At 40.3% G+C, this 21,982-nt stretch overlaps 1 protein-coding gene across 4 annotated transcripts in view; it reads right to left on the bottom strand.

Moving 5' to 3' along the window:
• The window catches only part of vps13c (vacuolar protein sorting 13 homolog C), a 271,108-nt gene that overhangs the window by 25,001 nt on the left and 224,125 nt on the right, over positions 1-21,982 (bottom strand). For all 4 annotated transcript variants that reach the window (XM_080843884.1, XM_080843883.1, XM_080843882.1 and 1 more), the window contains 8 exons: positions 19,499-19,610; positions 19,310-19,417; positions 12,365-12,498; positions 7,869-7,950; positions 7,550-7,663; positions 7,393-7,468; positions 7,096-7,259; positions 2,856-2,901 (listed from right to left, as the gene is read on the bottom strand). In XM_080843884.1, coding sequence (XP_080700010.1) covers positions 2,856-2,901; positions 7,096-7,259; positions 7,393-7,468; positions 7,550-7,663; positions 7,869-7,950; positions 12,365-12,498; positions 19,310-19,417; positions 19,499-19,610 — 836 coding nt within the window. The remainder of the gene's footprint in view (positions 1-2,855; positions 2,902-7,095; positions 7,260-7,392; positions 7,469-7,549; positions 7,664-7,868; positions 7,951-12,364; positions 12,499-19,309; positions 19,418-19,498; positions 19,611-21,982) is intronic.

Below are 21,982 nucleotides of genomic sequence, written 5' to 3' on the forward strand. Positions count from 1 at the left end.
ACATAAACTGTCTATTATAACAATATAGATGTGTACATGGCGAGATTAATACGTTCTACAAGGGACATGGGTTCACTACAATATATCCCCACTGAAACAAATACATTTACCAAGTAGCCAGGCCTCTCCAAAATCACCGTTGCTCAATCATGGATAGATGGCACTATTCCGGAAGATAAAACTGTCATGGACAGACCACTACCACGTAAGTAATGGTCGTGTTGGCATCACATATGACCTGGACATTCATTGAATATGTGTGCTTTCTGTTTCGGTAACCGTGTTCGTGGATTGAAGGTGGGACTGTTTGCATATGGGTGCAATCAATGGTTCCAATTACGTTCGGAAAGTTTGCGATTTAAAAAAAATCCTGTTTGATGTCTCTAATTTCAGCTATGGCAGTGGGGAAATGTATTGACCAGTGTGCGGTAGCAATGCGTCGAGTACCTGGGTGAATATTTGGCTGAGTGAAGGCTGAGATATATACCAACTGCTGATGCTATAACTGTTTGAAATGATCCGATGCCAATATTTGTAATGTTGTCCGGAGTTTAACAACTGATGGAATGGAATGTGATCTCCGGTTGGAGAGTTCGATGTCTCTGATCTGGGATTAGTAACTGAAGTATTGCGTGGCTGGTTAACCTGTACCGTTTAATGATTTGTGGTTCGCTTAACTGAAAATGTGTTATACCGGTTGAAAAAATGATTTCTGTGCGCTGTCTCTTTCTGTGCGCGCTGTCTTTCTTCGCCTTGCTCTTATTACTGCTGCCATATCAACGTATTCAGACTCATTGTAAATGCGCTTCCTGGTTAAGACGTGCTTTTATGAGGCGGAGAATTATCACGCAAATTGGAGACGTGCGCTCGACAGGCAGTTTAGTAAATACCACGCATTACATCATTAGGCCACTTACCTTCTCTACTCCCATGTAAAGTGTGCTTCACGCCTACGTTACCACCCACGTCCACATAACCTCGCCTGTTCACACCCACAGGCGTTAATATGCGCTGCGCCCCCTTAGTAAATACCGTTTTATGTTTACGACCGCTATTTTACGCCAGAAATGGGCGCAATCCTGTTAGTAAATCAGGCCCTTAATGCCTAGTGTTGGGTAACTCAATATGTTTTTTTTTTCCTTTTCTGCAATCAATAGAGCATACAACTCTGCATTGACCAGTTTAACAACTCCATTTGTTTTTCATGTTTCATATTTCCATTTTTTACACGTTTACAATTAAATAAAAGATTAAAAGATACAAAATTGTGTCTTTATTGGTTTGGCTTAGCCTAATGGTAAATAATCCCTGGTAGATAACTCGTCATCTGCAGAATTATAAGATAGAGTGTGAACAGTTTTACAGACAATAGGCCCAATAAGTACACCAACCTTTCCAATTAACAAATGTTGTTGCTTATAATTATTACTAGTAGTGACATCTGTAGAGGCATTTATTACCAGTCGCTATTTCTTTATCAAAATGGCACAGCCTAGACATTGAGAGACAACCCATTGCGTGAGTACTTTTACTTTTAAAGTAAATTTAAAACTGAGTACTTTTTACTTTTTACTTTAGTAAGATTGTTGATGTAGTACTTTTACTTTTACTTTCATTTTCCTGGGTACTTGTACTTTTACTTAAGTACTAAACTTCAGTATTTCTTCCACCACTGAATATATGGTCCCTGGTCTGAGAGGGAGAACAGTAATAGGAACATTTGAAGCATTTGCAAAATCAGCAACTTAGCAAACTTAGCAAGGATGAGAATCAAAAGACTGAATAAACTATCAAGAATAGGAATGCAACTCACAATCCATGGGACAATGGACAGAGTCTGTGTAGACTACATTAATGGACAGACTCTGTGATACTCTGTGTAGACTATACATTCATGTTTCCATGGGACAACGGACAGAGTCTGTGTAGACTCTCTTCTCTTTTGTTTTTGTCGATGTCTGTTTTCGTTTGCCAACATAACACACAACATGCAGATTTTAATAATAGCTTGCACCTAAAGTCATTTCCAGAATTACCGTTAGCTGATCACTTAGAAGAACTGCTGTAGCAATGTAGTTGCATGAGAAAATAATGTACTTCTCGTCATCTTTTTAATCAGTTGCCTCGTTTTGATGTAAACCAGACATCAAAATATGTCCACACCTCAGCTAGTAGGTAACCTTACTGGCACGGCATCTTATGTCATTCATTTTTATACCTCCTCCAATCTATGAAGCGATTATATTGCTGATCAGTGTAGATGCAAGACTTGGTGCTAAGCAGTCTTCATTTTGCATCCCCAAAATCATTCAGGTATTGGATCATACTGGTGTGCAACTAGCCACAATTGATTTCAGAAAATGTGATTTTTAGGTTCATTGAATTGGCAGTAACTTTTTGACAGGCCTTTGGCTTCCAATACTTTCATATGACATGGCTAAAACTTTTTTGTCCTGCAAGCTACACTGCTAGGCTATAATATTATATATAATGTGTTACTTCATGGATATCTACACCTCCTGCATAGTTTACTCCAATTGCATAGAAAACTCCATGTTACATCACTGGTAACTGCATGTTACATCACTGGTAACTGCATGTTACATCACTGGTAACTGCATGTAACATCACTGGTTACTGCATGTAACATCACTGGTAACTGCATGTTACATCACTGGTAACTGCATGTTACAGCACTGGTAACTGCATGTTACATCACTGGCAACTGAATGTTACAGCACTGGTTACTCCATGTTACGTCACTGGTTACTCCATGTTACATCACTGGTAACTGAATGTGAAATCACTGGTAACTGAATGTTACAGCTCTGTTTTTAAGTACTGATGATGCGTACCTTCTACAGGCTTGGTGACAATTCCAGTCACACCCCCAACAAAGCCCTGGAGAAAGAAATACATAAACAATCATTTAATACGTTAATACCCTAACCATCATAAAATACTTTCATCATAACAATCATATGATACTTTTGTCAGTATTCTGATATGGTCTATTCATTTCAATGTGATGTTGTTACTCTCAGAGAAAAGTAATGTTCATTGCAAGGGCGTGGTATTGACATTGGGGGGGGGGGGGGGGGGGGGGGGGGGGAGGTCCAAATGAATGCACCAGCCATGGCCTAAGTGATATAATAGACTACCAAAACAATGGGGCGCCAGTTGTAAGGCTCAACTGTTTCCGTTAGGCTAAGACATTAGCTATTACAGAAGGATAGAGCTCACATTCAAAATCCAAACTTAACTCTGGATAGAAAAAGGATATTCCAGAAGTATTCTTACCATGGCCGGATTAACCATATGGGCAACTGCCCAGGGGCACCAAGTCTCCATGGGGCACCAAGCAACCAAAGTATTTTTAATTTTTTTTTAATTGTTAGCGTATTCGGTAGGCATAGCATGTCAGCCTGGTGGAGAATTAATGAGGTAAGTTTACTGTAACGTTCGCACGAGATGCTTTTAATTGGGATGTTTTGGGTGCCAATAAATTGCACTTAAGAAGATGTACAAAGTTTTGAAAGTTGGCTGGCTATGAAAATAATGAAGTTTGTGTGTAACTAATGTGCCTCCTACAGTTGGTTTTGTACATGTGCTCATGCTCTTTTCTGTGCAGATTATAGCAGATTTAAGTACCAAAAGTAAAAGTATAAACTTTCTTATGATTTAGACGAATAATATACATGTTGAGATTAGTAATGATATTTCATTAAGTTTGCATTAAACATAATTTACAGCATATGAATTCATTACTTTGGCAAGTAAGCTGTGATATAAGTGGGATAATGCACTGGGAGCAAGTGAGTTATGTAAAATAGCCGCACTTCAGGGGGGTATACGGTTGCTTCCAGTGCATTATTCCTTACATAGGTTACATCAACGTATGGAAAATGAAGTTGAGCAGTATTAAGCAAAAAGTATTAAAAAAAAAAAACAATCAAGTCAACAGATACTCAGAAATAATATTTGAATGCAGTCAGAAAGTATTTCTACTCAAGTACCAATACACCCCTGTGGATAGGTATGGTTTGTGTTCTGCAGGGTGGGGGTAGGTGGGCACCAGAGAGTCAATGTTGCCCAGGGGCACCATGAAGTCTTAATACGGGCATGATTCTTACTTGCCAAAATATGCTAAATATTGCCCTAACTTTAGGATGACTCAGATGCTGTTCTACTTTGTGTGATCTCATCAAACAACCAACCCTGAGTTAGCTAGTTAGCTAGCTATCTATCTATTTCTCAAAACTTTTTTCTGTGTACATCTTATAGGTGTGGTAGTTATTTACAGAAGTGCAACAGTGCACACATTATGCATTCCTTTCAAGATAGAGATAAAAAATGTCAGAATTTCAGATAAAGATGTCTTGCAATTGCAACTGTAGTTCTTGTCCATTCTTTGTGTATACGTCATACAGGTCATGTTAGTGTATTATAAAAGTAAACAGTGCAGGAATTATTATAATGGCGCAAGTAAGAGCAGTTGCACGAATAACAACAAATAAAGGAAATCTACGAACACCGTAACTATAAGAAGAGCGGGGGCCAACAAAAAAGTGTTTGAGAGCTTGACGTCAGTCTGGCAGAGCAGGTGTTCACATATGGATTCCTTTTTGCATGATAGAGATTTAGTTGGCATCTGCAGATGGCACGGTGGATTGTGTTTACCGACAGTGGTTTCTGGAAGTATTCCTGGGCCCATTAAGTAATGTCATTGACACAATCATGCCGATGAGTGATACAGTGTCGTCTGAGGGCCCGAAGACCACGGGCATCCAATAAAGGTATTCGGCCTTGTCCCTTACGCACAGTGATTTCTCCAGTTTCTCTGAATCTTTTGATGATGTTATGCACTGTAGATGATGAGATTTCCAAAGCCTTTGCAATTTGATGTTGACGAACATTGTTTTTAAAGTATTCCACAAACTTTTTACGCACTCTTTCACAGATCGGAGAGTCTCTGCCCATCTTTACTTCTGTGAGACTCTGCCTCTCTAAAACATCCCTTTTATATCTAATCATGTTACAGACCTGATCGCAATTAACTAAATTAGTTGCTAAATGTTCTCCCAGCTGAATCTTTTCCTAATTTCTTGCTTTTTCAGCCATTTGTTGCCCCCGTCCCAACTTTTTTGAGACGTGTAGCAGGCATCACATTTTAATTAGCTCATTTAGTGGATAAAAGTGTACAATTTCTCCGTTTAAACATTTGTTATGTTATCTATGTTCTATTGTGAATAAAAATTGGCTCATGTGATTTGAGAGTCTTCTAGTTTTCATTTTATTCAAATTTAAAAAATGTCCCACATTTTCCGGAATTTGTTTTGTACTCTGTGCTTGAGCAATCACACTAATAATGCTGTTTGCTTGAGCAATCACACTAATAATACTGTGTGCTTCAACAATCACAGTAATAATACTTTGTGCTTGAACAATCACACTAATAATACTGTGTGCTTGAACAATCACACTAATAATACTCTGTGCTTGAACAATCACACTAATAATACTCTGTGCTTGAGCAATCACATCATAATACTCTGTGCTTGAACAATCACACTAATAATACTCTGTGCTTGGCAATTGCACTAATAATACTGAGTGTGTCGCCAGTTGCCAAGGGTATGGGGACAAACACACGCACTCATATACAGTGGGGAAAATAAGTATTTGAACCCCTGCCGATTTCCTAAGTTTGGACACTTGCAAAGAAATGTGTGATCTAGACTTGGAATGGTAGGTGTATTTTAACAGTGAGAAACGGAATATCAACAAAAAAATCCAGAAAACTACATTTTATAACATTTATGACTTTATTTACATTTGATGCAGAAAATAAGTATTTGAACCCCTAGCAAAACATGACTTAGTACTTGGTGGAATAACCCTTGTTGGCAGGAACAGACAGGCACAGACGTCAGTCATTGTAGTTGGTCACCAGGTTTACACACATCTCAGTAGGGATTTTGGTCCACTCCTCTTTGCAGATCCTCTCCAAATCCTAAAGGTTGCGTTTTCAATGGGAGGGAATGAGGGAATGAGGGAATGAGGATTCTTACTAAACCCTTGGCAGAGAAACAGCCCAAGGAATAATGTTTCCACCTCCATTCTTGACGGTGGGGATGGTCATATTCAGCATTCTTCCCCCTCCAAACGGGGGCAAGTCGCGTTGATGCCAAAGAGCTTGATTTTGGTCTCATCTGAACACATCCTGTCTCCCAATCCTCCTTAGAATCATTCAAGTGTTCATTGGCAAACTTCAGGTGGCCCTGTACATGTGCTTCCTTGAGCAGGGGGACCTTGCGAATGCTGCAGTACTTCAAAAAATTACGGCGTAGTGTGTTGCCAATGGTTTTCTTGGTGACTGTGGTCCCAGCTGCCTTGAGATCATTCACAAGCTCCCCCTGTGTAGTTCTGGGGTTATTCTGCACCTTTCGGATGATCACCGATACCGCACAAGGGGATATCTTGCATGCAGCCCCAGACCTAGAGCGATTGACAGTTGTTTGGTGTTGCTTCCATTTACGAATAATCACACTTATAGTTGTCTGCTTCTCACCAAGCTGCTTGCCGATGGTTTTGTAGCCATTCCAGCCTTGTGCAGTTCTACAATCTTATCTCTGATGTCCTTGGACAACTCTTTGGTCTTGCCAATGGTGGTGAGGTTGAAGGTGTAAAGTATGATTCTTTGGACAGGTTTCTTTTATACACGTCACCAGTTGAGATCAGGTGTACCTTGTTAGACCTAATGAGGACTAATCTGTGTGCTTCTTGGGCACATATCTGGTCATTGGGAGCCTGAATTCTTGCTGTTTGCTTGGGGGTTCAAATACTTATTTTCTGCACCAATTGCAAATAAAGTCATAAATGTTATAAAATGCAGTTTTCTGGATTTTTGTGTTGATATTCCGTTTCCCAATGTTAAAATACACCTACCATTACAATTCTAGATCACACATTTATTTGCAAGTGGCCAAACTTCAAATACTTGTTTTCCCCACTGTATACACAAACCACATAGTCACCCGAGCACACACTTCATTCATTGTAGTAATTGCACGGCAGCATATCAATCTTGTGTACCTTCAGAAAACCCTTCCCTCCTTTGGCGAGACTCTCTCCAAAATCTTTGGGAGGCCTGTTTCTCTCCTCTCTGCGTTTCTGCTGGTATTCCTTGTCCATGGTCATGGCTGCCAAACCTTTACCCACAGAGCCAGTGATCCGTGATACCATTCCCGCTGCTCCTCCTACACACACACACACACACACACACACACACACACTTGAGTACTTGTGTACACATGTAAATGATACTGAACACAGTGTTGAATTCTGAGAGTTAGTGGAAAATCACAGGCTGTGCATATGTGTGAATCTTACCCACTGTGTGTCCCAGAAGACTGCGTACCCCAATGGCAAAGCCCTCTGCAAATTCCTCTGGCCCTTGTACCGCTCCCTATATCAACCATACAAGATCATGAATATGAGTACACTCACTCACTCACTCACTCACTCACTCACTCACTCACTCACTCACCTGGAATGGTTCATAAAAAAAGGCCTCCACTCCCTCTGACAGGCCTCTGATTAGACCAAACGGATTCCCTAGCACGTCCAGTCCCAACACCAATACATACATCTGCTTCAGGAACTACAAAACATAAATACAAACATTACATATGCTTCAGGAACTACAAAACATATACAAACATTACATCTGCTTCAGGAACTACAAAACATGAAGAAACATTACATCCGCTTTAGGAACTACAAAACATGTAGGAACATTACATCTGCTTCAGGAACTACAAAACATGCACCAACATTTTCATCACATTTTGCATGTAAATAATCACCTGCTCAGAGTAATGGCGAATGACCGCTGACATCAACTTTTCCTTGCGGTAGAACTGGAAACGGACTTCAAAGAATGCAAGTCTTGAGGGGTGGGAATGGAAATCAGAAATTAGATAATAAAGCTTGCCCATCCTGAAGACTGTCTAGCACCAAATTAAATATTCCAATGTCTGAAGGGAAGTTTTCCCTTACAGGACTGTATAGGGCATCTTTGTATTAGTACATGCATTTTAAGTTACAAACAGGACGATATATGAAATTCCTTGTGCTATTGGTTGGGGACTTCCCGCAGCAGCAGCCAAACCTCTCACTGACACATGCAAGTGGTGCACAGTGCACCAAACCATCAGGCCAATACTTAACAAACTTAAAGGCATTGACAACAAGAACACATTTTCCCACCGGAAATGGCCTTCTAAGGGTTAACAACAACACCAAAGATGCCTTCTGGAGCATTTCTCTGGGGTTGCCAAGAGGGCACCTTCCTTGGTCAGCGTTGGCTTGAATTAAGCCTTCAATACCTCCAGAGGGCTCAACAGTGGTGCCGGGCATCTCAGACCCAGCCCGTCAACACCAGCAACATACAGATACAACTCAAGATAAAACTCTCTGAGTTCACTGAGGTTCTGTGGAGTTAGGAGGACATCATTAGGAGCTCTAACACTGAATTGAATGCAGCTAGCCAACGATTTTATCCAACTTCTCAATATTGGTAGATGAAAATAGGTAAAGAAATCATTATCCAAAGCCTACAGAAATTATTCACTCTCTTTGGAATGCCTATAGAAATGATTCACTCTCCTTCCAATGCCTATAGAAATGATTCACTCTCCTTCCAATGCCTATAGAAATGATTCACTCTTCTTCCAATGCCTATAGAAATGATTCACTCTCCTTCCAATGCCTATAGAAATGATTCGCTCTCTTTGGAATGCCTACAGAAATGATTCAATCTTCCTTGGAATGCCTATAGAAATTATTCACTCTCCTTCCAATGCCTATAGAAATGATTCACTCTCCTTCCAATGCCTATAGAAATGATTCACTCTCCTTCCAATGCCTATAATGATTTACTCTCCTTCCAATGCCTATGATGATTCACTCACCTACCAATGCCTATAATGATTCACTCTCCTACCAATGCCTATAATGATTCACTCTCATTGGAAGTTTTCACCTTCGATTGTTTTACAACATTGAATCATGGTCGATTTATTTTGACTTGACACTGATCAGAAGAAAAAAATAATCTGTGTCAAAGTTTAAGTCAGTATTTAGCAGTTGCACTTCTACTTTGTGCCAGTAGCTCTGGTCACTACATTGCTGCTAGTTGCTCCCTGTGTGTATGACATTTACAGTAAATGTGATGCATCTCTTTGCCTGTGTTAGCGCTCATGACCGTTTTAGGGAGTGAATGTCACGATTTGAACCGGAAAACCAGCAGCCAGGGTTCGATTCCCGATTCCGGCTCTGACAGTGAATGCATATCTAGGCGATGCTTTTGTGTATTTCAGGGTAAGTTTGTATATATGACAGACTTTAAGAACAAGGCCGGCTCGGTGTGTAGCTCTGACCCCTCCCTTGCTGATGAACTCAACACTTTCTTTCAGGGATTAGAAACGGTTCAAAGAACGAAAACCGGTAAAGAACGAAATTTTGTGATGAACGTAATCGAAAACCGGAACAAAAACAATTTCAGCTGTTCCGGAGTGAAAACAATATTTTCAATTTTAAATAACCGGTTAATAACGTTATTTTTCGTTCCAAATAACCTTTCTTGAAATATTGTGGGAATAAAATAATTGTTAAAATAAATCTTAAAAAAAAGTTTTATTCCGGAAGTGATGGGCTTGGCTACCTGCCCGCTAAATGTTACCCAGACCGCCTGGCTGAAGTGAAACTACTGTTGACACTAGCGAGCTGCTAGTAGCCTAACAGATCTGCAATGATTGTGCTGCCTGTGCCCGTTACCTAGGTCAGTGTAGAGCGTGCCTTTTCGCCTCTCAAATATATCCTGTCTCCTTTGTGCAGCAATCTGAAGGAGAATGTTTTGGAGGACATACTTTTCCTTAAACTGAATAAGCAATTTGGTATGTAAGCTATCTGTTGTCCATTTCAAATAGGCTAACTCTCGAGTTAATAGAAGAGAGTAGGCATAGGCCTCTAGCTATGGACATGAGTTGTGTTTATTTTGCGCGTAATGGAGAAAGTTTTGTTGGAGATGCTTTCCGAATTTGAATGTAGGCCTAAATGTGACCGGCTGAGTTTGTTGTCATTTTGTTTTAAATAGCCATGGGTCTAAGCTGCTGCATTTCTTGCTTTCTTTTTTTTGAACGGACTTCAGTTCGAAAGACATGTTTGCGTTTAAATGGTCCTGCAGCCTAATTTCATGTTGCCGACTGGAAACAAATAAAATTGAACTGCAAGGTGATATAATGTTGTTTCATTATTTATTATAAGTTGTAGGCGAACTCCGTTTCCACAACGTTGGAAAAGTGCGCATTGCATTTAGCCTATAGGCTTCACGCACGCACCCGCATAATGACAAACATTAGGCACGCGCACACCCCCCCCTTATGACATTTTTGAAAAGAACGTTATTAACCGTTCTTTTATAGGGTTCTAACCGGTTAATAACATGAAGAGAAGCATAGGAACACTGGAACGGAACAGAAAAATAACGTTTCTGGTCAGAACGAAACGAAATGAAAAATATTTCGTTTTTAATCCCTGCTTTCTTTGCACGGTTTGAGATGGAGAGTGAAGATCACAACTCAATGGCAGTCATGGCCGACATGTTTGGGAATAACACCAAACCCCCTTTCATAGTAAGTGAGAGTGATGTGAGGAGGGTGTTCAAAGGGGTAAATGGGAAAAAGGCTGCCGGGCCTGACCAGATCCCTGAAAGGGTCCTTAAATACTGTGCTGACCAACTAGCTCCAGTGTACACCATGATCTTTAATACATCCCTAGCCCAAGCTGTCGTCCCATCTTGCTTTAAAAAGTCTATCATTGTACCGGTGCCCAAAAATAGTAAACCATCATGTTTGAACGATTACCGTCCAGTGGCCCTGACCTCTGCAGTGATGAAATGGTTCGAAAGGCTGGTGAAAAATTACATCTGCACCTCCCTGCCAAACTCGTTCGACCCCCTCCAGTTTGCATACAAAGCAAACAGAAGCAGAGACGATGCCATCTCCAACCTGCTAAACACCACTCTTACTCATCTGGATGGTGGGGGGGGGGGACTATGTGAGGATGCTGTTCATTGATTACAGTTCAGCTTTCAATACCATAGTCCCCCTCCGCCTGATCGACAAGATGAGGTCGCTGGGGATCAACACCCAAATGTGCAACTGGGTGCTCAGCTTCCTTACTGACCGCCCCCAGGTGGTGAAAGTGGAGGGTGGTGTAACCTCTGGGCCGCTGACCCTCAACATTGGTTCCCCCCAGGGCTGTGTTCTGAGCCCGCTGCTGTACAACATCTACACTTATGACTGCACAGCCTCCGGAAGTTCAACCTCCATCATTAAATTTGCAGACGACACTGTGGTTACGAGCAGCCCTACCAGAACCAAGTGGCAGACCTGGCACTGTGGTGTCAGTCTAACAATTTGGCCCTAAATATAAAAAAGAAAAAGGAAATGGTGGTGGACTTCCGGCGGAAGCAGGACAGCGGGTTCACCCCCCTCATCATCAACGGGGAGCCTGTGGAGAGGGTTCCTAGTTTTAAGTACCTGGGTGTGCACATCACTGAAGACCTAACCTGGACCCTCCTCACACAACATGTGACAAAATCATCTAGGCAGCGACTGTACTTCCTCCGGAGGCTGAGGAAATTCAAGGTCTCCCCTTCCATCCTGAAGACCTTCTACTCCTCAGCCGTGGAGAGCGTCCTCACAGGATGCATCTCCGTCTGGTACGGAAGCTGTACCGCTCAAGACCAGGACAACCTACAGAGGGTGGTGCGCTCAGCTGAGCGGACTATCAGAGCGTCCCTACCCAACGTGAAGGACATCTACCACAAGAGGGTGGAGTCGAGGGCAAAAAACATCAGGAGGGATGACACACACCCCAATGCCAGCCTCTTCACCCTGCTGCCGTCGGGTAGACGCCTACGAAGCCTTAACTCAAGGACTGAGAGACTTAAGAGACGTTTTTATCCACAGGCAGTGAGACACTTGAATTCAAATTTTTAATTCAACACCTTATTTTTAAATTTGATTTTATTTACATTTTTTTATTTTATCTATATAAATTAACTAATTTATTTTATTTTATATTTTTATTTATTTTTGCACAGTGTGGAGTATTGACCCTTTAACATTTCACTTCAATTTATTGTATGTGACAAATAAAAAACACTTGAACTTGAACTATATGTTTGCTCCACCATACACTATGGGCATCACAAGCCTTTAATGGCTCAACATGGTTGGTGGGTTATGTCCTAGGTTTGCAGCTATGTTTCTAAGTGTATAAAAGAGATGCTTACTTAAAAATCAGATCATCCACATCAGTAAGGGTTGCTCCAAAACTCTTGAGTAGCAGATTGAAGGACTGGACTGCTGCCATCTCCTGCCCGTCTGCCTCCTCTCCACTGGAGCCCAGAGACAGGCTAAGGTGTAGCTGGGGATGCACACAAAAGGCCACGCAAACAGGTCAACACAACAGACATACTAAAATAATACATTTAATAATTGTAGAAATATAGACCAACTTTTTATATATCTTAATTAACTTTATGGTGTCATTGATGTATAGTCAACTTCTTAAATGTATCAAAATTCAAAATTGAAATCAAAAGTTAAAGAGACTCTATGGCAGAGTTGGTGTAGACACACACACTCCGAATTCCACCTCGGCATTTGACCCATCCAGGGAAGCGACACCCACAGCACCCAGTGAACACACACACAGTGAAGTGACGTTACACTAACCCGGAGCAGTGAGCTGCCTTTGGCGGCGCCCGGGGCGCAGTGATCGAGGTTAGGTGCCTTGCTCAAGGGCACTTCAGCCGTGGATGTGGGCATGGGAGAGCAGTGCTCAACCACTTCCCCGCCCACATTTTTCCTACTGGTCGGGGATCGAACCTGCCACCCTCCGGTTTCCGGCCTGAAACCCTAACCAGTAGGCCAGGCTGACAAAATGATACTGGCATATCTCAACTTATTATCACATATCATTTTTTTTTTTTTACAATTTTCTTTTTATTCATCAATAAGAACACAAATACAAGTCATCAACAACATCGATGACCAGAATTAAAATGTAACATATCATTGTTAAAGATAACTTTATTATCCTGTGTCTTTAAAGTTTCATACTGAAGATCTGTGAGGATATATGTCCAGTAATGGTATTGTGGTGGTTCTGAATTTAGCCAGTTTTTGACTTTTGGACTTGAAGGTGGTGCTGCTCTGAAAATGTTATTTCTAGCACCCAAAACTATATTTGTAGGTGTAAAGTCAGATATCCAAAACTGACTAGTCCAAATGTAGGTGCATAGCTATGGTCATAATATTACTATGCCTTTTTATTCTTTCTCGTGATCTCCCGGAGAACACAGCACTTGTGGTTGGCTGAAAATGGTTTAACAGGTTATCAGGCACATAGGTATAATGTTCCTGGTTTAACAGGCACATAGGCATAATATGTTCCCAGTTTACCAGGCGCATAGGCATAATGTTTCCAGGGTTTTGTGGGTATTTTGTCTACTTCATGAGTTACCTCTCACAAGGCTGTTGGCGTAGTTCAATCAATGACAAAAATTACAAAATAAACTAAAGACAAGAACATAAAAACACAGAATATGGTCAAAGGTCCAGCCTTTGTAGACTGCATTTGCCAGTTATTACATCACACAAGACATTCCAAGAGTCAATGATCCTTGGAATGCAGCCCAGCGATGGGTCTTACCTTTTCAAGGATTAATTTGATCCAATGGGTCTTTCTTTTCAAGGATTAATTTGATCCAATGGGTCTTTCCTTTCAAGGATTAATTTGATCCCATGGGTCTTTCCTTTTCAAGGATTCATTTGATCCAATGGGTCTTTCCTTTCAAGAATTAATTTGATCCAATGGGTCTTTCCTTTTCAAGGATTAATTTGATCCAATGGGTCTTTCTTTTCAAGGATTCATTTGATCCAATGGGTCTTTCCTTTTCAAGGATTCATTTGATCCAATGGGTCTTTCCTTTTCAAAGATTTATTTGATGTGTCCTTGTAGCTGCAGATAGCCCACAATCCGTTGCACAGCCTCACTCTGGAGTGAAATAAAAGCAACAAGATGTGCCTACCAATTTCCTACCAATCCTCATAAGCTTTTACAGTTTCTTATATGGTCTGGTACACCATCCAAAATGATGTATTATAGTGACTGTGAACAACTCCAAACAGCTTAACTGTGAGAAGTAGACCCATGTAACCTGTTACTGGATCTTCTTCCCACTGTGCAAGTGCAGGTAGCTGTAATTAATGCAATATTACAAACAACATTAAACTCTTCTTACACTCATTGTAAGCTAGCCTTTCATTCTCCAAAATGAAGTATGAGATGAGACGATGAGACGAGTTTAAGACAGCTCCATCAGCTGCTCAAGTTAATGTGTAGTATTGTGAGTAACTCATTCCTCTACATGCAGTATGAGACGTTGAGACGAGTCTGAGACAACTGTTTAAGTTAATGTGTAGTAGTGTGAGACATTCATCTTCTCTACATGCAGTTTGAGATGAGACGAGTCTATGACAGCTCCATCAGCTGCTCAAGTTAATGTGTAGTAGTGTGAGTAACTCTTTCCTCTACATGCAAAATCACGTCATTAACAACATTTTTGAGACTATAGTGGCATGAACAACAGTAGTGGAGAGTAGGTCGTTTGGAGTAGGTCGCTAGTCCTTAGCCCATAAGCTAAAGTTTGAAACTGAATTTTAATGCTGAAATAGCTGAAATAATTGGTGTGCTGGAAAGGGAGGTGAGTCTTTATTATTGATCAAAATGTGGAAATTATATATTCAAATTAACATAGTATGACAACATGGGTATGAGTGGGAAAACGGATTCCCACTTAACTTATCCTGCCAAGAACAGATCATTTATCTTCGTGATTTTGCTGCCATGTCTGATTTCATACTGTAACAACTTGGGCTGCCAAACGGATTAAAACTGAATAATAAAATAAATAAATGTAAGAATGGCCATTTTTGGTCCAGGGTAAAAATGAAATTAAGCTGATTCACTGATTACTTGGCCAATTTGAGGGCCAAAAAGGCAGGTAGTCGTACCCATGTGTGGAAATCATATAAAATACATTACTATGAATAACATATGTAAGACAGGTTTTTTTGAAAACAGAAAATTACGACATAGAAAATGTTTTTAGAGAAACATAAATCCATTTAGCTAATTTGTGTCACCTCAAAGATACTTCACCAAAACTGATTTGGTCTTACATCCACAAAACGCTTAGTCATTATGTCTGTTCCTGTTTGGAGTTTCATTCCTTTCCTCTGTTTTTCTTTATTGGGTTCTTACTGTGTGTGTCTAGAGACCATATTGTGTACATGATGGGTTAGGGCTAGGGTTATGGGAGGTATATGCAGATATACAGAGGCCGTGAAGATACATGACATCAGTGGCGTTTCTACATTAGGGGCCCCACCAGATGGCGCTGTTGAGCAGAAGGCTCAATCCATTCCTACTTCGTGGCAAACTATATGTATATTTTTTATATGCAAAGTAGCGTAAATATTTCTGTGAATAAACTTGACTCACAAGCATTATAGTCTTGTTTTGGAGTAATTTGATTCATGTGTTTTTCTGCCTGTGTGCTTGCCATAGACATGAATGAAAGCTTTATATGTCTATATGGCGCTTGCTTTGTGCAACGTTTCCGGTTTCCGGAAGGGCAAAGACCCTCCGTTACCATAGAAACACCAATGAGCGCGAACCACACAGGCCAAAGTTAACATTGAGACCAGGGGCAATTTCAAATTTGCCCCTAGACGTAAACTGCGTAATCTACGTATTCTACGTAATATAGACTGGGATAATGCGAAACCCGCGAGAACTGTACCCCGAGACTAAGAAGAAAAAAAACATAGTCAAAGAGTGTGTTCCAACCCTACACTTTGCACTAACCCCTGTAATACAGGGACCTGAAGTACAGGGCCCTGACATCTACAGTGCACTCCTCATCGCTCAGGGGGTGCTTTATCAATTAGAAGCACCTGGTGGAAGTGACGGACGCAAATCTGCTCGCGATTCCCGGGAAAACTAAATAGCCAGCTATCTTGCATAACTGCCATGCAATTCTAATGGTAATGCTACCTAACTTGGTATGCTAACTGTCGGTAGCCTATACATCGTGAAATCAACCAAAACACTGATGTAACTGGCTTTAATGTTAGTAGTACATTTAATATCAGTACAGTTGTTTAACACTGTCCAATGACTGACATAGCCATCTGTCGTTTATTTAGATGCACTTTTTTTCGGACTAGCCACAGGCACTGGGTGGGGGAATAGCCCGATAGCTTAGCATATCTGCCATGCAATTCTAATGGTAATGCTACCTAGCTTGGTATGCTAACTGTCGGTAGCCTATACATCGTGAAATCAACCAAAATACTGATGTCACTGGCTTTAATTTGATAATGGCATGTTAGTAGTACATTTAATATCAGTACAGTTGTTTAATTACTACATTTACGGTCTGTAGCCTGGTGATCTACAGCCTCTGCCACCTTAGCCACCGCTAACCATCATGTCCGCCATTGTTATCGTTATAAAATGAAAAGCTAGCTTTGGCTCCTCCTGTTCCGTACGCAGCCGTTTTGGGGCGAGTAGTGACCATCAAATAACCCTACATAAATCGACCGAATTCAGGGTATGATACGGGCATTTTCAGTGCCCTGCATTCTGCTGATTTTGTCAGTGTGGCCCCCTAACCCCTGAAAGTCGGGGCTCGAAGGGCTCAAGTGGTCGACATGGAACACACTCAAAGATCATATCAATCAAACAGACCTTTGCCAGTGACGTTACTGCTAGTTAGCTATCGCTAGTTGTTGAGTATTTTGGAAGTGTTCTAATTCAGACTACAATGAATAATGTAGACTATTTGCTGAGAGGGCAATTTAATACATTTTGGTTGGAAGAGGAATTCGAAATTAAACGTTTTGGGCCAGTCAGACTGCAGCATGGTGAGAAAGCGACTTGAACTTTCATGAACTTTCAAGACGGAATGATATGACAGAAAGACATGGCTAACTGCTAGCACATCAAAACGAGCACTGTTCTGTTTCCCATGCCGTCTGTTTGGAATTGGTACTTATGCAGACTCAGTTCGGACAACGGGTGGATTGAAAGACCTGGAGCATCTGGCAGAAAGCTGAAAAACCCATATAAATTGCTCCCTGACATTTGGGCAGGTCAACATCATGACACAGGTAGATAGTGCATATCAGTGGAACATTTTTGAGCATAACAAACAGACGGAGGAGAATCGTTATGTACTGGGGAGGCTGATATCGTGCACAAAGCTCTGTGGGAAGTGCGAACTTTGAGAAGACGTGCGAGGGCGACACCAGGCTAAAAAGACACCACGATTCTGTGAGTCAAACCTTCTTTTTTTTTGGAGCTGATGGAAAAGTTTTGTTCATTTAGCAGCATCATGTTTTGTTGCTGTTATTTGTTTCAGTTGTGCCTTTTGCTTCATATTGTATGCCACACGTGTGCCACAAGCTTAATAAATTATGCAAGTTATTTGAGCTATGTGCCTGTCTAATCTTTTTAATTTGTTGCAATCATTTTACTTTACTTTTTTACTTTTACTGTTGTATTATAGGCAACATCTTTGTGTCGCGCTGAGCGCTAAAGCATGTGAAATGTATTTGAAATAGGATTTCTGCTCCCTGCTGGCACTCTAAATGTAGCCCATGGTCTATATGGGCCATTCTACCGAATTGATGCAAAGTCATGTCGGATATATTTAGAATTTTTTTATGGTTTATTCCCAAAACTTTGTCCGTATGTATATTGTACCATATCTAAAGTACACATATCTAGTAAAAGAACAGTCAAGTTTTATATTGTATTTTCAGAATGTGTCGGAATGTTTTTCCTCTTCCAAAAATTGTCACTACCGAAACATCACATTTACTATAGTAAAAAAGTATTATTATTGACCTGTTCAGATTGAGTTTCCTTCCCTTTTCTAAAGTGTATTTTTACAAATATTTCTTGAAGGTTTTCACAATGAAATCCATAGAAATGAATTTTTTACCAAATTTTCAAGTTCAATTTATCTGTTTCGGTAGTGACTGCACTGTTTCGGTAGTGACTGCACTGTTGGATGGATGTTCATTTTTCTCCCAAAATCATCCAAAAGGTGCTCTGGGCCGCCCTTTAGTCCACACAACACATTTATTTAAAAATTATGGGATTGAACTACTTACCATTTCATTTTGTCACTACCAAAATCATCTGGTCACTACCATATGTTTCGGTAGTGACTGTTTCGCTAGTGACAATTCTAGCTAACTTTAAGCATAAATAAAGAATTCTAGCAAGCACACGGCTTTCAAACACATCTTTGAAGAGGTGAACATACATACAAAAATACGATTTTCCATGAAACCCCAAAAGGTTTATTGAAGAAAACATGCGTTTCGGTAGTGACAATTCTTAAGGTTACACGTCGATTTTCAGACTTTGGAACACATTTATATAAAAACTATGGGATTTAGCTACTTACCATTCAACCATGAGGGACAGAGATGCAGTGTCACTGCATGGTCAAAAATGCAGAGTCGTGGCTAAAACACAGGCTCAGCCAATGGACTAAAACTCTTGTGTTTCGGTAGTGACATGAAAACTAGGGACATGATTTTTTGAGTATAGTAAATTGATTTAAAAATTAAACCCACAATAAATCTAAATATTCCAAGTTCTGTTTCAACCCAATCATGAAGATCTTTGAAATTAAATAATTGAAAAAAATCTAAAAAAATTTACAAGTGTTATTTAAAGGCATTGAAATTTAGATGTCAGGGTTGGGGACAGCTACTTCCCAATAGAAAGTACCCTATAAATGATGATTTTGTATATATTTAGCTTATCACTATCTCATGTAATGCATTGGGTTTATATAGACCATAAAATGTTCTAATTAAATATCTATGCCTAGATACCTAATTGTTTTGTAAATAGTTTTAATTGTTGAGGGACTGCATATTACACAAATTCGGTAGAATGGCCCATATAGGCCTACTGCTTATAATAATCAGCTACCTCTATTATTAAGACGACTACATGACGTCAAACTAATTTGCCCCACCAGAAATTTCAGGCTAAAATGGATGACATTGACAATGATTAGTTGGCATATTCTTTCTGTATTACATTGAACTAATTTAGCAGCTACAGAGAAAAAACAACTTACTTTAATAGGAGAGATATGAAAATGTTCAAAGAAGCTGAGGCCTGAACTGTCTGTTCTAGAAGATTCCATCAGCTGCTCCTGCAGTGTGTCTAGATCTTTCACAATGAGCTGTGTTTGAAAAGACAAAGACATGTTCAGCCAAATCATGCTAACTTAGTATGTACATACACATAAGAGAGTTATGCTTACCTGCTTCTTACTGAACTCGGAGTCCACAGCGGGTGTGAACAGAGTGATAATTGCTCCTAAGAAACCCTGATCAATCTTCACTGCCATCTCCTGTACGAGTGCCATGAAGTACCTGCAATTATCAATGCATCATTCACTTAACAGGAGCTTCCATACAAAACAACATCAAGTACATCTACTGTATTAGCATGCACGCTCACTGGAAATCAAGTCCTTAGTCTGGGTGTTGTTGACACAAAACTGTAATAGCTGAACTATTGGAAAACATTTTTAATCCCATCACCTGCTACAGTACCTTGCGTAAGTATTCACCCCCTTGGATGTTTTACTCTTTTATGGCTTTTATAAATCAGTCATGGTCAATATAAGTTGGCCACCAATAGACCTATGACTACTCTGAAGAAGTTTCAAGCTTCAGCAGTTGAGATTGGAGAAACTCTGCATACCACCACTGTTGCCTTGGTTCTTCACCAATCAAAGCTTTATGGAAGAGAGCCACTGTTGAAAAAAAGGATCGACTACAGTTCGCAAAAAGGCATTTGGAAGTCTCCATGGTCAAGTGGAAGAAGGTTCTGTGGTTTAATGAGACCAAAGTGGAGCATTTTTTCAACAGTGGCTCTCTTCAATGAAGCTTTGATTGGTGAAGAACCAAGGCAACAGTGGTGGTATGCAGAGTCTCTCCCATACCAGCTGCTGAAACTTGAAACTTCTTGAGAGTAGTCATAGGTGTCTTGGTGGCCTCTCTTACTAGTCTCCTTCTTGCATGGTCACTCAGTTTGTAAGGACGGCCTGATCTAGGCAGATTTACACATGTGCCATATTCCTTCCATTTCTTGATGATGGATTGAACAGAATTTCAGGGGATGTTAAGTGCCTTGGACATTTTTTTGTATCCTTCCCCTGACCTATACTTTTCAATAACCTTTTCTCTGAGTTTCTTAGGGTGATCTGTGGTCTTCATGGTGTAACAGTAGCCAGGAATACTGATTACTGAATACTGACCAGTGAATGGACCTTCCAGACACAGGTGTCGTTATACTACAATCACTTGAGACACATTCACTGCACACTGATCCCCATTTCACTAATTGTGAGACTTCTAGCACCAATTGGCTGGACCTCTGTTGAATTAGGTCAGTCTATATAAAGGGGGTGATAAAGGGGGTGAATACTTATGCAATCACTTATTTTCATTTCATATTTGTATTTAATTTACATAACTGTGTAGAAATATATTTTCACTTTGACATTAAAGAGAGCTATTTTGTGATTTTTTTTGTCCAAAAAGCCAACTTATATTGACCATGACTGATTTATAAAAGCCATAAAAGAGTAAAACATCCAAGGGGGTGAATACTTACGCAAGGTACTGTACTTTGAGTTCTAGATAGGGATGCACGATAATATCGGCAAGACATCGGTATCGGCAGATATCGGCTTCAAAACGTAATTATCGGTATGCAGATATGAAACATTTCTGCCGATGATCCTGGCCGATAAGGTGACGTGTTTATTATGCGCACGCAAAGCAAATGTTTATGAGTGTCGGCTGTGTGGCAGTAGCCTACTTCACAGTATCAGAGGATGATGACAAAATGCCTATTTGTCAGAAAACTTTTCAGGAGAAGGAGGAGGAGATGCAGCTTGGCCATAACGTAGGTTGCATGCATAAATGCAGACCACCCGCGTGCCACACTTTACAACATTACCTGTCACGCTAATAGACGTTAATAAGTTACGGAGTTAGCTAGACAACACAAACTTGTTAGCTTGCATGCTACGTGACACTAAGGAAGTTGATAATACCTCATTTCATGGGATGTGAAACGTTATGTCACAAGCCCACGCTATCTGTTCATGGCTCACTTTTGCATTTATGGAATTTATACAGCTAACTTGGCAATAACGTTACATAGATTAGTCTAGAAATCCTAGAAGGGACGTTATTAACCTGAAGTCAGTTAACCAAGGTTAGCTTGCAAAGTTATCCAAGCATGCTACGTGACACCAGAGATGTTGATGATGCCTCATTTGACGCGATGTGAAACGTTATGTCACGAGCCCACTCTATCTGTACATGGCTTACTTTTCCATATATGGAATTTATACAGCTAGCTTGGCAATAACGTTACATAGATTAGTCTAGAAATCCTAGAAGGGACGTTATTAAACTGTGTGTCAGTTAACCAACGTTAGCTTGCCAAGTAAGCCAAGCTGCATTTCCAGACTGTAGTTGTGCAAGGAGGTACTGTTCAAGTATAAAAATTGTGACGTGAAAATATAAATAAATCTGCCATATTTGAAACCATTTCAGTTTCATGAGTGAATGTCTGTAATGACCTGTATTTACAGCAATACCCTAGCATAATAACAGATTAATTCTAGTACAGGGGAGACTTTTCAATAATTAAAAAGCTGAGGTGTATATATCGGTATCGGCATTGGCAATCGGCCAAAATGAGCTTGTAAATATCGGCATATCGG

The sequence above is a fragment of the Sprattus sprattus genome (assembly GCF_963457725.1).
Source record: "Sprattus sprattus genome assembly, chromosome: 8".
Lineage (NCBI taxonomy): Eukaryota > Metazoa > Chordata > Actinopteri > Clupeiformes > Clupeidae > Sprattus > Sprattus sprattus.